General features: G+C 38.1%; 1 protein-coding gene across 1 annotated transcript in view; it reads left to right on the top strand.

Moving 5' to 3' along the window:
- PODNL1 (podocan like 1) overlaps window positions 1-17,083 on the top strand; it is a 906,607-nt gene that overhangs the window by 797,192 nt on the left and 92,332 nt on the right. Inside the window, exon 9 of the mRNA XM_044057733.1 lies at window positions 15,245-15,261. Coding sequence (XP_043913668.1) covers window positions 15,245-15,261 — 17 coding nt within the window. The remainder of the gene's footprint in view (window positions 1-15,244; window positions 15,262-17,083) is intronic.

Below are 17,083 nucleotides of genomic sequence, written 5' to 3'. Positions count from 1 at the left end.
GTTTGGAGTATGCCTTTCAGTTAACAAATCCTGGTGCAGAATACCAGTCCAGCTGCTTATTTGTGCTTTCATAAAATTAAAAACTGCTTTTTGCTGAACAGCTGCAGGATTCTTCCCAGCCAGTCTTTTCTCTTCACCTTTTCTAGCTGATTTTCTTTCAGACTGTCTAAGTTTCTTCTTTGCTAGCATCTGGGCAGTGCACATACTAGCCAGTAACCCAGTTTTACTAAAACTGACATAATTACTAGCCCTTATCTCTTAGTTTATTTTTTTACACTGGGAGAGCTGAAGTTAAGCGGCTGATCTGTGTACAACAATCTTGGAAGTCCTATTCAAAAGTCTTTTTTGACTCCATCACACATGATTGTGTTTCTGGAGTACCTGCTAGACACCTCAGTACAAAGGGCTTTTCTTCCACAGGAAAAAATAGATCAATAATTACATCTGTTCCAGGGGTTTTCAACTCAGACTTCTGTCACTATGAGGGAATACCTCAGGATTTTGGGTCCCATTACTTCCACAATTCTTAAGATATGTCTTGCAAGACTTCACAAGAAAGATACAATGGTATCTAAATCTCTTTTGATCCCAGAATCAGTACCCATTGTCTTTTCCAAACCCAGCCATAGGATTTGTGAAAAGAAAAATCACTTGGTAGAGACATCATATTTCTCTGAATCTAGGTATCCCATTCTCCCCTCCGGCAAAGCAGTCAGCCACAACAGGCCTCCCAAACTTTGCTTTGGGAGCAGTGCCAGTAGCATACCTAGGGTGGGGAGAGGTGGGCAACTACCCTGGATGCAAAGTGTTGGGGACACAATCAGCTGATCCTAATCTTTAATGTAATACCAGCTTTTTTTTTGTGGGATGCTGGTTTGTAGTACCGGCCCAGGGTGCTGGTTGAACCAGCTTGGTTCTGAGTAGTGTCAATGTGAATAAAAGTACAGGATCTCTGTGACAAGAAAGATGGACCAAAACACATAAACATAAAAGCCATGTTAGCTCTTATAAAGATGTCAGCTCTCTGAATTATCAGTGGTCCCCAGGACCTTTTCAAGTATTTTCAGACAATACCACATTGATAAGGTACATAAAAAGCAAGAGGAAACCAGATCTTAACCCCCCTGTTAGCAGACCAGCCACGTTAGCATGGGATATGGCTTCACAGCATGATCTCACTCTACAGACATCTTACATCCCCTCAGACAAAAACTGTATGGCAAACAAGCTGAGCAGGACCAAGACCGACTCTCATAAATGGAAACTATAGTTATTTATTTATTGATTGACATTCAGTTACCGAGAAAGTCTGACTCAGTAGGAGCCCATTTTCAGTGGAGGCCAGGGGAGAAAATCTCCTGAATCGGGGGGGGGGTCTTCCATGATTTGATCTATCTGTGGGGACTTCTTTGGGTAACCCTTTTGCCTCCTCTCTAAACAATCAACAGGCAAAATTCTGTTCCAGAACTCCATGTAAGAAGGCCTGGAAAACAAACGCCTTTTCTTTTCCTTAGACAGGAATGTTCCTGCTTGCTTTTTCCATGCTTTCTGCTGATTTCCATGGTACTTCTGAAGATTCAAAAGGATTCCCCATAGATCACTGTTGTGACTCTCTTCTGACCCATGCAACAGTGGGTCTCCCTTCTTTTGGATTTGGCCAGGGGCAATTACCACAAGCTTACTCGCAAACTGGACTTACACACATCAGAGGTGCTTCATACATCCCAACCCCAAACAACTTAAAACGGATGCTTGGATAATAGGGTCCTAATGCCTTTTAGACACCTGTTATCTGAGGAGGTGCAGCAGGTACTAAGGAAGGTAACAAAGGCTGCTGCTAAAAAATCATACATCAGCAAATGGAAAAGGTTTTCTTGTTGGTGCCAATAAAACAGCCAGTACTCATTTGGGGCTATACTTTCTCACATTTTACAGTATTTGTGTGAGTTGCTATCCTATGGCATGACTTTCTCCTCTATCAAGGTACGTTTGTCGGCCATTTCAGCATGTCTGCCCAGGGATCCTCCTCTTTCAATGCAATCTCATGTTAAAATGTTTTTGAAAGGGGTTCTGTGCAAGACATCTCCCAGAAAACTGGTGACTCTTCCTTGGTATCTTAACTTTTTGTTGGAGAAGCTAACACTTGCTCCATTTGAACCAGCTCATCTGGCTCACTTGAGTTTTTGGCATGGAATACAGTTTTACTGGTTGCTCTGACCTCTACAAGAACAGTGTCTGAGTTGCAAGCTCTTATGGTGGGTCAGCCCTATCTCCTCTTGCACAGAGACAAGGATTCTTTGAGATCAAATCCTTCTTTTCTACCTAAACTGCTATCTGAGTTTACTTTAAGCCAATTTATCCTTGTCCCTGTTTTCTTTCCTGAACCTAAGAATGAAGGAGAAAGGAAATTTCATACCTTGGATGTCCATAGACCTCTTAGTTGCTATCTTAACAAAACTAAATATTTCAGAACTTTTTGATCAGTTGTTCATTTCTTGTGAAGGTAAAAAGACGGGACAACCTGTGTCAAAACAGATTATTTCCAAACGTTTGTCTCAGGCTATTACCTTTAGTTATTCCCATCACAACAAAACTACTCCAGACTGGGTCAAGGCTCATTCATTTGGTTTCTAGAAATATTCTAGAAGGAGCAACTTGGTCCTCTCTGCATACTTTTACAAAGCACTATAAACTAGTTTCCTTATCCAGATCTAGGGCAGGCTTTCCTAGAATCCTCCTTCAGGAGTTCCTGAACCCTTCCCTTTCTGTCTCCCAATAATTTTAAGGTATGATAATCTACCCATATGGCTTTGGCTTCTGCAGCAGTGATCCATATGGAAAACATAATATAGCTGTGTAAGTAAACATACCATAGCAGAAGATGCTCAAATTATCACTCTGCAGTAACTGCTCCTGCCATCTCCATTTGTGTGTTTTTTTATGCTAAGTTATGGATATGTATTTTTTTCCTTTTCCTATCAATGTCCTCTCAGGGCTTAACCTCATTCCCTCGTTTGGCATGAAAGCTCTGAAAACCTTTGTGTCCAAATCTGTGTTTCTAGTCAGCTCAGCTTGAGCTGACTGATGGTTTGGGTGCATGGAAGGTATCCTGAAGCTTTGGAAGCTGGATGGCTGTTATAGCCTATGCAGTATATAAACTATATAGCAAAGGCTAATGCAGGGATGATCTTTCAAACAACTACTGTTACAGTAAGTTTATTTACTGAACTGCACTATCTTTCACATGTACAACATTGCTAGAGAAATCAGGAAAATCAGTAGAATCATGGACACCTTAAACCTCAGTATCCTGAGAAATTCTCTTGCAGAAGTCTATGATGAATTGTATGCAGGAAATATTCCATATAGAAACCCACCATCTCTCAAGTCAACTATCTAGGAGGCTACCTAGAAAAATAGTCATGTTAGACAAAGTCAAGGAGAATTTTGCAATATTTATTTGGAAGCCCAGATTGGTCAGGAGAGACATAACTCATGTTAATGACTCTACATTAGGATAAGGACTCTGCAAAGATAAATAAGTCATCTAAATAAGGAAATATGTGAATAAAATTTAGTCTGCAATAAGCTATGACTAGAGAAAAGTAGTTCTTGAACACCATTGGAGCTGTAAATAATCCAGACATAATGCAGAGAACTGATAATGTGACCCAGAAACAGAGAAGCTTACATATTTCCTGAAGTCCATAACTATGGGCATGTGATAGTAAGCATCTTTTAAGTCTAATGTTACTATGAAACTCATAAGAAGAATGAGGGGTAACAAGTTTTGTGAGGTCAACATTTTCAATTTTGGTACGTTTACATAGATTTAGAAATGAAAGATCTAGTACTGATCTCCAAGTACCAGAAATATTCCGGAGTAGAAGCCTTTGGTCCATTGACTTACAGGCACTGGTTCTATAATGCTTTGGGTGAGTAAAGATCAAAGAACCTAAGGAAAATATTCTATGTAGTTCACAGGGTGGAGAGATATTCTCCTGAAAGGAAGTTTATGTATCCAGTGCCATCTGTAACCCTCCTACACCACTTTTAACACCCAGCAGTCACAAACACTCTTTTTTCAAATGTTGAGGGTTAGGACCAGTCTGTGAGACAGATTTGTAGAGATATTGGCTGGAGGGATGGAGAGGGGGAAAAGACAATTGGCATAGTCATTCTGTACTGTCTGTTGGTCTGTCTGTCCCATTTTCTGACTACCAGTTCATGGTGGATGAAAGAATGACAGCAGAAAAGCTGGAGAGGTAAGTGAGTGGTCTGAGAAACAAACAATGGCATTGCAGATTTGTCCACTACTGTCTGAAATGAGCACTGCGTCCATGACAATGGCAAGGGCTTTTTGGTAAGTGCTTTTTTCTCTCTAGGGACAGTGGGAGTGGAAACAGCAGGAGTGGTGTACGTACCCATGTAATAACTGAGAGGGAGAAGCCAAAAACGGCTTATATGGAAGCAAAACAGTCATTATGTAAAACTAATTGGAGTGATGCGTTCAGTGGAAAAACTGCAAAATGAATGTGGAAAATTTTGAAAGAGAAATTGTTTGAGTACATAAAAATTAAAAAATGTTTAACATCAGGATCTAGACTTATTAAGATGAGAGACAAAAATTATAAGACATGGAAAAGCGGTCAAACTACAAATTTGAAAACTGAAATAAACAAGCTGGGCAAACTAAGTATAGTGTGAGACAAGAACAAGAAAATTTTGAAGAAAATTTATATAAAGATATTGAGCATAATACAAAACCATTTTATAGATACATAAGATGTGGAAGGAGTAAAGGCATACACATTTATAAACTATGTGCAGATTCTAAAATGTATCCTCAGACACAACAAATCTACAGACAATAAACCAGTTGTAGCAACTATACCTCTCAACTGTACAGATTTTCGCAGAATGTCCAGATTTTTGCCTCATATTTTTTATCTGTTCCTCATAAAATTTGTGGTTTTATGGTAAATTATTGAATATTGAAGTCACTAAATAATACTAAATAAAGACAAACATTTGAGTTTCAGACTTTATATCTTTCAGAAAATATGTAATAATGCAAAACCTTTTATTCTAGCAACTTTCTAAGTTTATAGGAACAATATTTAAATTATGTCCCTACTTTTTGGGCCTTTGTCCTCCCATTCTTTCTGGCTTTGTCCAGATTTTTTGCACTAACAGGTTGAGAGGTATCAAATGCATTAACAGTGACCGTGAGAAAAAACAAATCAGTCTTCCAACTTTCTATGCTAAAGGACGAACACTACTGCCTTACTGTGAAGGAATATCGCCATCTGGTGGTCAGGATTTGTCTTTATGTAAAGACCTGCTCAATAAGAATGGCTTGGAAAAATGCAGTCAGGCCCTTTTAATCCATGGTGAATGCAAAGTGCTCAGCATAAAATAAAGACTGATATTATAGCAATATTTATATTATATTAGAAAATGTATGTATTGCATCTGTAGCTACATTTTTACACAAGAAACATCTTTATTAAATTATCACACAACATAGGCAAGCTTACATTTATATAAATGAAAACAAATCATCCTTGGACAGTTGTAGTTATAAACATTATACATCACTTATAATCTATCCAGTCATTGTCAGTCAAACATTACATAGCTCATTCAGTTCTTGCCCTCTTTTAAGCATCATTCCTCCTCTGCATGCAGTGGTCCCACAATTCCCATTTTTTTCTTATATAATTTGCTCTTACCCTTTTCCAAAGATCATAATTCTTGTTGTTTTATCTATGTTACTATATTTGTTGCTTCTAGTACAGTTGGTTTAGACTATGATTTCCATTTTCTAGTAACTGCTTTTTTGGCTGCCACCGTAATTAGACATCTGTATCATAGCTCAAAAAATGAATGTCCTTAGTTATACCAGTTTGCTCACCAAGTATCTCTAATAAAGCAGTCTACAGGGAATCTTTAAAGTCTGCCAACTCATTACATTCACAGAAAATATATTCCCAGTTACCGCTTTCTTCTCCATCACATCTCAACATTTGCTATCTACCTGAGGAAATATTCTTTGGAGTCTACTTGGGGTATAAAAATACATATGTAAACACGTCCAAGCAAAGATCCTAAATCTTCTAGATTTTGTTGAATATTTAGGAGACATACATACAAATATCCCCCCATTGTTTCATTGAGAATTGCTTATCCAATCTCTTTCCCCAATCCTTTCTAACCTCCTCTGATTGATTATTTTAGTTATCATGCAATATTTTATAAGTTCTACTGATTATTCCTTTTTTGATGGCAGCTTCTGTTCTAGATTCTACTAAAAACTCTACCAGTGCTGGTCTTTTGTTTAGGCCCCCTCCCTTTCTTTCTCTTTGCCTGTACTCTGGTATCAATCATTGATAGGGAAGGCAATCTCTAACCTGCAGTGCAAATACATTCTTGGTGTCTTCCCATTCTATCATTTTTCCCTCTCTAGTTATTTTCTCCTGATACCTTGGTTCCTTTGCCAGTTTTCTCCAATAAATTCCAACCCCCTCTTGCCTATTGTCTGTATCCCTAATTGCAGTCATCCCTATAGGCAGAATCTTCTTTCTTCATTCCCATGTTGGCTTAGTTCTTAGAATACTCTCAACTACTTTATCAGTATAATATTCTGTATGATTATTGTTATTCTCCTTAAACATCTGCATCCAATATCCCAGTCTCTCCTTGTTTCTTGAGCTTCTCCCCTGTTTCATCATGATCCCTTTCCACTTTTCAATTATAGTTTTCTGTTTGTGCTGTGTATAGGAGCCTTAACTGCGTTGCTCTTAAATACCCCTACAAATTGAGTAATTGCAATCTGCCTTGTCCTATTGGAAGAATTAGCTAATCACACTTGACTGTTGCCATCTTCCCCTGCCAGAAAATCCTTCAGCTCTTTGTTAATTGCTATCTACAACTTGACCTCTGGTTCATAAAAATATGCCTGACCTGTGTATAAGACTAAAGGGACTAAAAACATTCTAACTGCTTGCGTCTTACTTTTGATATCCATATAACAAAGCTTCCATTTTCTCAGTTTTTGTATTATCTTTTGTTTAGTCTCTTCCCACATATCTTTAGCTACTACACTGGAATCATTTTTCATTCATACTCCTGAGTTCCTCATTTTATCATCTCCCCATAAAAATGGATGTTGCTGAACCAATTCTTGTGTAGGTACATCATTTACCACTATAGCCTTTGTTTTAGCTTTATTCATTTTGTATCCCAATAAGATTTGAAACTGTCTCAAAATGTTCCAAAACATTGTGATGTCCCTTTCTGGGTTTGTCAGGTATAAAATAATATCATCAGCAAATAGAGACTCCTTTTCTTGACTACCATACCAATTATATCCTCGGATTTCTATGTCCCTTATTTTCTTTGCCAGCGGTTCTAATTATAATTCAGATAATCAAGAGGAGAGAGGATAGCCCTGCCTGGTTCCTCTTTTCAAGCAAAAATTTTCATAGAAGACCCCACCCACTTTAATTTTCACCTCCAATCCCTCAAATATCCTAAGCAACCTTATAATTGTATCAGGGAATGCAAATGCTTCCATTGCCCTGCTCATAAAGTCCCAGCTTACTCTGTCAAATGCTTTCTCTGCATCAAGACCCACCAACAACAGTGGTATTTTCTTACATTCTGCTCCCCTCTAGATCTCTCTGTTAATGTTGTGAAATGGTTGTCTCCCCTCCACAAAACCACACTGATCCACATCTATCAATTTTGGCATCACTTTTGCCATTATAGACAAACACTGTATAATCATGGTTTAGGATTGAAATGGGCCTGGATGAAGCTGGATCTGATGGATCTTTACCGTCTTTAGGTTTTACAGCTACCACTGTTTTCTTCCAGGATGTTGCTACTTCCTCTTAAAATACTGTTAAAAAAACCTTCCAGATCTTTATCATTTTTCACCTCCTAGCTTGCAAACATCCACAGGAATGTCATCTCTTCCAGGGGACTTTCCTGTAGATTGGTTATACATCACCATTTTTATAGCGTCTCCTCCTATTCTGTTAGTAAATGAGCCTTGTCTACCTCTAACCTTGGCATATTTAATTCTTCCATAAACATTTCCATTTGTATCTTTTCTTGATTTCCATATTTCTCTGCTTTCTACAGACTTTCATAGAATTTCCAAAATATTTCTAATACCTCTACAGGATCTCTTGTTATCTTCCTTGTTATAGGCTCCCTAAGCTTGGCAGCAGCCCTTTCTATTTTCTGTTGCCTGAGTTGTGCTAAAAGTGTTTGTGCTCTAGAATTATCAAAAAACAGTTGCTTAACAGCAATCTTTCTAAACTCATGCATATTATCAAGGTAATCCCTTATTTTCTGTTTAGCATTCTACATTTGATCCTATTCTTGTTCTGTGGGATTCCCCCTATTTTGCAATACTTTAACATTTCAGTCCCTGTACATAATTGTTACTTCATAATATCTCCCTTTTTTATTTCCACCCTATTTTAAACTCCATGTTAATTTTATCCCACTCCCTAGCTATATTTCCAGAAGAAATTTCTATCTTCTCTAATAGCTCCTAAACAATTTCCAATACCAATTCTTTAAATTCCTATCTTTTCAACAGATACATGGGAAAGCACCAGTGTCTCATTTTTTATTTCATTACCCCGTGTTTTTATTTTAGTTATTATTCGCCCATGATCGGAAATAGTTATTGGGTACATATCCAGACCTTCAATTAAATGCACATGTTCCTGTGAAATGTAAATTCTGTCGAGCCTAGCCCAATTTTTGTATCTTGGGGATTAATATGCAAATTCACTCAACTCCTACAACTGAATTCACATTTTCCATGCAAAATATTTTCATAAATATCTTCAAAAATCTACCATCCTGTGTTATATTTTCCCTTCTGACCCCCCCAGACACATATTTACCATTGCATATCAAATTCCAGTCCTCACCTATAAGTAATATTCCTTGCTGAAACCTGATTACTTCCAGAATTTTCATAAGCTTCATTATAGCAGTTTTCTGTGGAATATAAATACATGCCAGTGCAATCCTCCTCCCTTGCCAGTAGCCCCTTATCACTACAAATGTGCCATTATTATCTTTTTTATCATCTTCTATAACTACTGGGACTCCTCTTGCAATTAATATAAGTACTGCTCTTTTCTTTTGCCCCAGGTATTCCAGTGAATAACCATCCTCAAAACTTTCTTTATCAAATTCACATGTTTAGTTCTTTCTAAGTATGTATCCTTTAGAGTAGCTATTTGCACTTTACATTTTAATATAGTTCACTACTCTTTCTTTTTTGCATTTTGTGAGACCATTGACATTTAAAGATATTACAGAAAGCATAATTTTCTTAAAGTTATTATTCCCACATTTTATGTATAATAGCTTTTAGTTAAATGTCTAGTTCCAGCTTTTGTGTTACATGCATATACTGTTTGGCAAGTTAATCTTTTATACAGTTGTTCTTGTCATCTTCATTTGAGCCTATGTCACATCTTACAAAACTTTTTGTTTTATTGAAAGCCCTCAAAAACAAAAATGCCCTCAATACCCAACCTAAAACCTGTTAACTTAATAATAACACACAAAACTGTTTAAATCTTCAAATATTGGAGTTTTACCTTCCTAATAGGAACAAATGTTCCAAACTGATAGCCACACATACAGACTTGAGATAACCTAAAAGAAAGGTTATCCATGCTAAGACACATGGTACAGCCTGTGCTTCTACTAAGTGTTGTCTGGCTTTGTCTTATCTTTACAGCTCTCTCAACTGATAAAATACTTGAATGCTTTCATAAAACATTTTCTCCAAGCCATTTCTCTTTATCATATTATCTCCTAGAGAAATGAGAACCAGATACAAAACTGTCAAGCATACATTTGTTTACTAGAAAAAAGCCTTATAATATTCAATATTCTTTTTCATTTACTTGCTTTCTCTTAAAACTTGTTTATAGATTAAACTAACAGCCTTAACCCAGTTGCCTCCCTCTGCAAGAATGAGAAAAAGCAAATGCATTTTTTCTTTTGTCATGCTCTTTTAACCAGATTTTCTTCTTCTTTTTTACATTGTAGTGCCTGCATTTCTTAAAACTGAACAAAGAGAAATCCAAAACAGTACCTCAGAGGTACTGTTTTTGATTTCTGGTTACAGTGACTGGTGCCTTTATTCAGCATTTTTACCATGTGAACAAGGAGAAAGAGAGAAGAAGGGAGAAAGAAAAAAGAAAAAAAACAGGAGCACCTATTTACATTAGTATCCCCATTGCACTTAAAAATAACTGAGAAAACTTTACTTTATAGCATACAAAGAAAATCATGCACTATTAAAATAGTACCATTAAGAAAAACATTTGTTTTAATTACAGTTAACTGTCTCCCTCCTCTTCCCCTCTACTGAGTATTTTTCTGACATTAATGACATGAAGTATGGCATATGCTTTAGAGTCCCTTACAAGTTTAACAAAGTCCAATATTTCCAGATTTTCTTGTTCTGTCATGTTTCACAAATAGAATTATTGCTTTCCAATTCCACATTTGTCAATTTTCAAATTACTGATTTTATTCTCTGAACATTAATGACATGAAGTAAAGCACATGCTTTAAAGTCCCCTACAGGTTTAACAAAGTCCAAGAACGTCCAATATTTCCAGATTTTCTTGTTCTGTCATGTTTTACAAATATAATTATTGCTTTGTAATCCCACAGTTATCAATTTCCAAGTTACTGATTTTATTCGTGTTTATCTTCATCTCCCAAATCCTGTCTCTGCTTCATTTCCAATGCACTCTGGATTCTTCTAGTCAACTCTTGTACCTTTTTCCTTCTCTCAAGCATTTTCCTTTGAAACATTAGAAAAGGTTTCACTGGCACGCTCTCCCTGTGTTCATTATTACCAGAAGAACAAGAAGCAGAATCTCCTTTTGTTTCACAGCTCACTTTTTGTTGGACAAACTTTTGTATTTCTTTTTTAGCATGTACGTCATCAAAAAATGATTTTGTCCCTCCAGGGAAAAATATTTTGATGACAGCTGGGTACAGCAGTTTTAATATCATGCCTGCTTCTTGACATTCTCCGAATAATAATGGAATAAATTTACTCCTCTTCTGCCTGCTGTACAATGAGTAGTCATTCTCCACAAAACCTCTGCTGTCTCACACTTTTAGTACTTTGTCCTTCTGCCACGGTTTTGTCAGAATCAACTCCTTCCTCTAGTAAGATTGCATCTTTACTATTAAAGGTCTAGGTTGCTTTCTCATAGCCAGGTTTGGAGCACACACATGATGTTCCCTTTCAATTAACAATTCCAGTTATGGAATACCAGTCCAGTTGCTTATTTGTACTTTCATAAAATGAATACAGCCTGTTCTTTCCAGCTTCTCTGATACAGCAGAAAATCTCAGGTTTTCCCTACATACTCTGTCTCTCTTCTTGTGAAGTCTCATATTCAGCCAGCCTTTTAATTTCAGCCTCTGAGTTTTGCAGTTGTATTACCTTATCTGAATATCTGTTTAAAGCTTCTTCCATTTTTTCCAGCCTTTTGTTGTTTGAGTTGATATACCCCGTCAGTGTTTCATTTAGTTTAACCAGGCCTGTGTGCAGTTGTCTTATACAGTCCTCTAGGTTACTGAAAGTCATGTCTGAACCTTGCACTGCTTTTTGCTGAACAGCTGCAGTACTTTCCCAGTCAGTGTTTCTTCATCACCTTTTGTAGCTGATTTTCCTTCCGGTCTTTTGTATTTCTTTTTTCTTGGCATTAAGACAATGTACTTACTAGCCAGTTACTGAAATTTACTGAGAAATTTAGGTCCATTGACGTTCTCTGCTAAGTTTGTGTTTTCACACTGGGAGAGCTAGAATTAAGCTGTTATTCATTATGCAGCCATCTTGGAAGTTCTGCCTATATTTTTATAATAACTTTAATACAGTTCCAAAACAAACTTTGACTCCCCATTTGTGGTCAGTATAATGCAATATAATGTACACAATATTTACAAAAAGACTTACAGAACTGAGATTAATCCATATTACCAGCCTTAGTCTATGCACAATCACTAACCGGATAGGACTCCGTAGTCTCATGTGTGTTTCATGTTTCTTGAGACATCATAATAACAAGTTTAACAATAAAAGGAAGAGAATTTTAACAAAAGAAAGAATAATTCTCAGAATGATAGATCCCTCTTAACTAAAATAAACAAACAACTCAAGGGCTTAACAAAACCCACGAAACCAAGTTTCAGGGTAAAATAGCTATTTGAGCCAAAGACAAGCACAAGGCATTTTTTAGTTATATTCGTAATCTCAAAAGCAGAAATCAGCAATGCACTGAGCTGATTCTGAACAATGTTACCTACACTGATGATGAAAATATAGGGAACATACTGGCCAACAAATTCAGCTCTAACTTTATGCAGCTCTCTCCACTGACTGTCCCTCAAGATATACCTGAAAATGTTTTACCTCCAGCTATTACACAAGACCAAGTCCTAAAAGCACTATCAGAAATTAGAAATACTGCATCAGTGGGTCCTGGCAATATCCCTGCATGCCTCTTAAATACCATGAAGCATGATTTAGCCACCCCTAAACAGTACCGTTCAGCTTCAGTCTCCACATGGGTTTTCTACCAAGTGAATGAGCTAGAATCATTCCCCTGCATAAGGGAGGACCTTCAGCAGACCCAGACAGTTACAGACTAATAAGCCTGACCAGCTTCATATGCAACATCATGGAAAGACATCATAGAACTAATCAGTTAGGTCACAGGGAACTTCCAAACACTAGGACTTGTCTCAGTTTGGATTTATCAAGTTCAGGTCAAGCTTATTCATCCTGGTGGACTTTTTCAGAAAGGTCACTATAGCAATGGATGAAGATAAAATGGTACACATCACTTACCTCAACCTGGCCAAAGCTTTTGACACAATACCCACTTAGGTATAGTAGAAAAGCTAAATAATCTGAAAATAAACCCCTATGCCACCCACTGGATTGCCAACTGCCTTAAAGATAGGATGTGCAAATCAAATTAGGGGAAGTTCCCTCCACAAAGAGAAGAGCCACCAATGGGGTCCTCCAGGGTTCTCTGCTGAGACCTCTCCTGTTTGGCATCTACTTCTGTAAAGAAAAAAAGTCAATGCCAAAGGGCTCTGGTTAACTAAGTTTGCAGATGACTGTAAGCTAGTAGCAATTATTGAATCCCCAAATGTAGGAACGTTTGTCCCTAATAAATAACTGATGCCAAAACCATGGACTTAAATGCTAAAAAAAAGTCACCTTCCCTGGGGAACTACCACATTGACAATACACCCCTAAGAGTTGACCCAGTAATTCAGGATTTGAGGACTTATGTGGACAGCCACCTAACTTTCAGATGAACATATGTCCATTGTCGTAAGAAAGGCCTTCTATAAGGCACAGAAAATAAACAAATGGATTATGTTTAGTTCTAGGGATGTCATGGCCCCTTTTTACTCAGACCTCATTAGGTCAATCGAGTATAATGCCCCCTTTGGCATGTATCTGTCCAGATGTATGCAACAACTGTAAAGCCCACAGACAGAGATACCTTACTAAAAGATTACAAGGCCAATGTTCTACATGGACTGACTCAAAGCCCTGTTACTACTGCTAAGAGGTGACCTGTTTCTGGCATACAAGGCATCCCCCAAACCAGACCTGTTTCTGGCAATCAAGGAAATCCCCAACCCAATACTAATGGATTTACTGCACATCAACAAGTTAAATTGCCTCATAAATACTTGGTCTAGGGCTCTAAACATCTTTTGCAACATCAAAAGAATGGTTTACAGGGACAGATATATCTTTCAGGGGATACTGCTGCTTTGTAACATACTCCCCATACAGGTAAAACAAAACAAAGCTCATCTCTGTCCATATTCAAGTGCAACTTGTATCTATGGATGGGAAATAGAAATTTACTTCCGGACTGCCCCCTGTGCTACTAATGGACAGAGGCAGCTTCCAGTACTTTATCCCACACATGGGTCCCCTCAAATTATCTATGGTATGATCCCATTCAATCTCATTATGGGTAAGATGTAAATATTGACCATAGAATGGGTAAGGACACTAATTCAAGCACCAAAAGGGAAATTTGGCTTGGCTTAAAATGTCCCACAGGGGCAGATAACATATGACCCTTTGAACCTATGTTATACTTAGGCATTTGGAAATTGTAACACTACCACCACACAAGACACACTCAGACACACAAACACACACAAACATCACTAGATCTACCTCCTTACCTAACACTGTCCCTAACCCTAAAATACATAAACTCACACATAAAGATATAAAACCTATCCCTCCATGTATCCCTGACCCTAACCTTGAGTACTACACACACACACATGCACAAACACTCTCACCCCTCCAATCCTAGTCACCTTTCACAATGAAACAGCCTCTCGACATTTTGCATGCTCAGCTATACATCTGTTCAATATTAACCACCACACCTCTCACTTAGTGACCAAACTGACACTCATTCAACTCAAGGGAAGCCACACACACACACACACACACACACACACACACACACACACACACACACACACACACTCTCACCCCTCCAATCCTAGTCAGCTTTCACAACAAAACAGCCTCCCGACATTTTGCATGCTCAGCTATACGTCTGTCCAATATTAAGCACCACACCACTCACTTAGTGACCAAACTGACATTTGTTCAACTCAAGGGAAGCCACACACACACACACACACACACACACACACACACATATATATATATATATATATATATATATATATATATATATATATATATATACGTACATACATATACATTTAAATTTCTTTCGACTAGAATTTTCAGTGTGGTCCTTCTGCTTTACATGATTATGGGGCTTTTCCCCCTTGGGCTGCTATTGTAAAGATGATCTGGCTCAATTAAATTTGCCAGGTAGAGACAATTAAGAGTTTTTTCTGTTATGTTGACAAGCAACATATTAACAATCCTTGTGTTTAAATAAGTTGGCTGAATATGCTAATCAAGGATGTCTACCTATCAACATCAGTAATGTTGAGCTTATTTGCATTGCAAGTTCATGCCTGCCTCTTATGTCAGGGGGCTACAGCATGCTTTAAGGGGAAAGAATCATCTCTTTTTAAACTGTGGGATTTAGCATTTGGAGGTGGATTTCTAGTCAATTCATGGATTGGAGCTAATTGACAGTAATCCATAGCACTCAGGTTGTAAGATTTATCCAGAGTACTACAGCAGTTGGCAAGAGTCTTAATATTTACAGGAACTTAAAATCACAAGGACTGTAGTTGCGTACCACTTGCCTACTATGAGTGTGCTGTTTCTACTCCCCACCCCCAAAAGAAAAAAAATATGGAAGAGGAACTCAGCAGTGGGGGAGGGGGTACTGCTTGTTATCACATGGGAAATTGCCGCTGAGCTGCTAGCTCGTGGATGGGAATTACAGATGGGACTTGCCCCACCAGGGACTCCATCTGCAGGCTGCTGTTTTGATACATGGCCTGGTGGAGGACACCAAAGATGGGATGTGTCCTCTTTTGAATGTCCTTACAACCTTAAAATCAAGATTTGCCTAGGAGTCCTTCTTTATCATCCTGTTAAATATGGCAGAGGAGTGTAAGCTTGCAATGACACAATTCATCATGCCAGATTTTGAACAGAAAGCCAATAGGACAATGAAGGCAACATTTCCTGATACAGTGCCTAAAGGAAGAGGATCTACGTGGCGTAGTACTCCCGTCTGACTGTGTATATTCCTTCCCTTCACCTCCCCCCAAGTTCCTATAAAAATAAAATATCACTGGACAGCATGGAGAGACAGCCAATCCCCCCCCCTCTATTGCTAGCCTTCTAGTGCTTGGCTTTCAACAGCAGTGTAAGGACTGCTCATGCTGTCTGACAATGATCTTGCTTAACCTAACAGATTATGTCTGTGAGGGGTGCAAACACATAGCTACGTTGGGAACAGCACTCCTCTCAACGTCTAATGTATGCAGTGATCTTTGCATAGTTTTAAGTCGACCCACACAAATGGAACATCCTCATATTAACAACACTAAGCTGCTAGTGAAAAAAATCACTACCAAATCCTCCTGGAACAGTAGGCAGCAATAGCTCCCCAATACATTTTCTACATGCACCCTTTCATTAACAAGTCACCAACAACATAACATACCAGAGTCTAATAAGAATAAATTGGTTTCTGGAAACATCCTAGGAATTGTTGACTCCATTGTTGAACACATTGTCTTCATCCCCACTAAGTCGAATAAGTTCAGTATTATACTTTGCTGATTCTCAGGAGCCAGGATTGCTGACATATCAAGGGTCTTCAGGGCCTTCTACTCCAGTAACTATGACTATGACATGATTGCAGTCCATGCTGAATTGAATGATCTGTCATGAAAACCCACGAAAGACATGCAGAGAGACTTGCTGTGCACACTTCCATCAAGGATAAGAGTCTAGTCTCAGGATCATAGGAGGTTACTAGGCTATCGACCCAGAGGTGCTTTCGGGTCTAGCTGTTTCATCCCAATGTAATACCATAGATACTCTAGTCAATACACAGGACTGTATTTAGTAATGACTGCCCATGTCCAGGAGGGTTGTGGGTGCTATTCCTGGTAAAAATTTACAGTGCCCCATCCACTCATCCAGGTTCCTTTTGAACAGTGTTATAGAGGTGCTCTATTTTACATGAATTGGCAGCCTATTCCAAAGATGCAGCAGTCACCGGGAGACAAATCTATTCCTCCAGCATCTCCTATTTAAGTCACAGGCCATATTTAGGCCCCCGGAATAGATAGCTCTAGAGGTAGGAAGTACAATATTAAGAGTAGATTCAACTATATTTCAAAAGGGGTTACATATTTAGCTATGTGTCACATCTGTGATGGTTTTCACATAAGAAAAACAGAGCATAAATTTAGAGAGCGTTTGTATGAACATCTTTATAATATTAATAAAAGTAACTTGCATAATGCTTTGGCTAAACACATTTCCACCAACCCAGGCCATTGGTTTAAA

This window comes from Protopterus annectens, chromosome 15.part0 (genome assembly GCF_019279795.1).
Source record: "Protopterus annectens isolate FY-2018-M chromosome 15.part0, PAN1.0, whole genome shotgun sequence".
Taxonomy (NCBI): Eukaryota; Metazoa; Chordata; order Ceratodontiformes; family Protopteridae; genus Protopterus; species Protopterus annectens.
The sequence above is the reverse complement of the archived record's forward strand: the minus strand, read 5'-3'. Positions and strand labels throughout refer to the sequence as shown.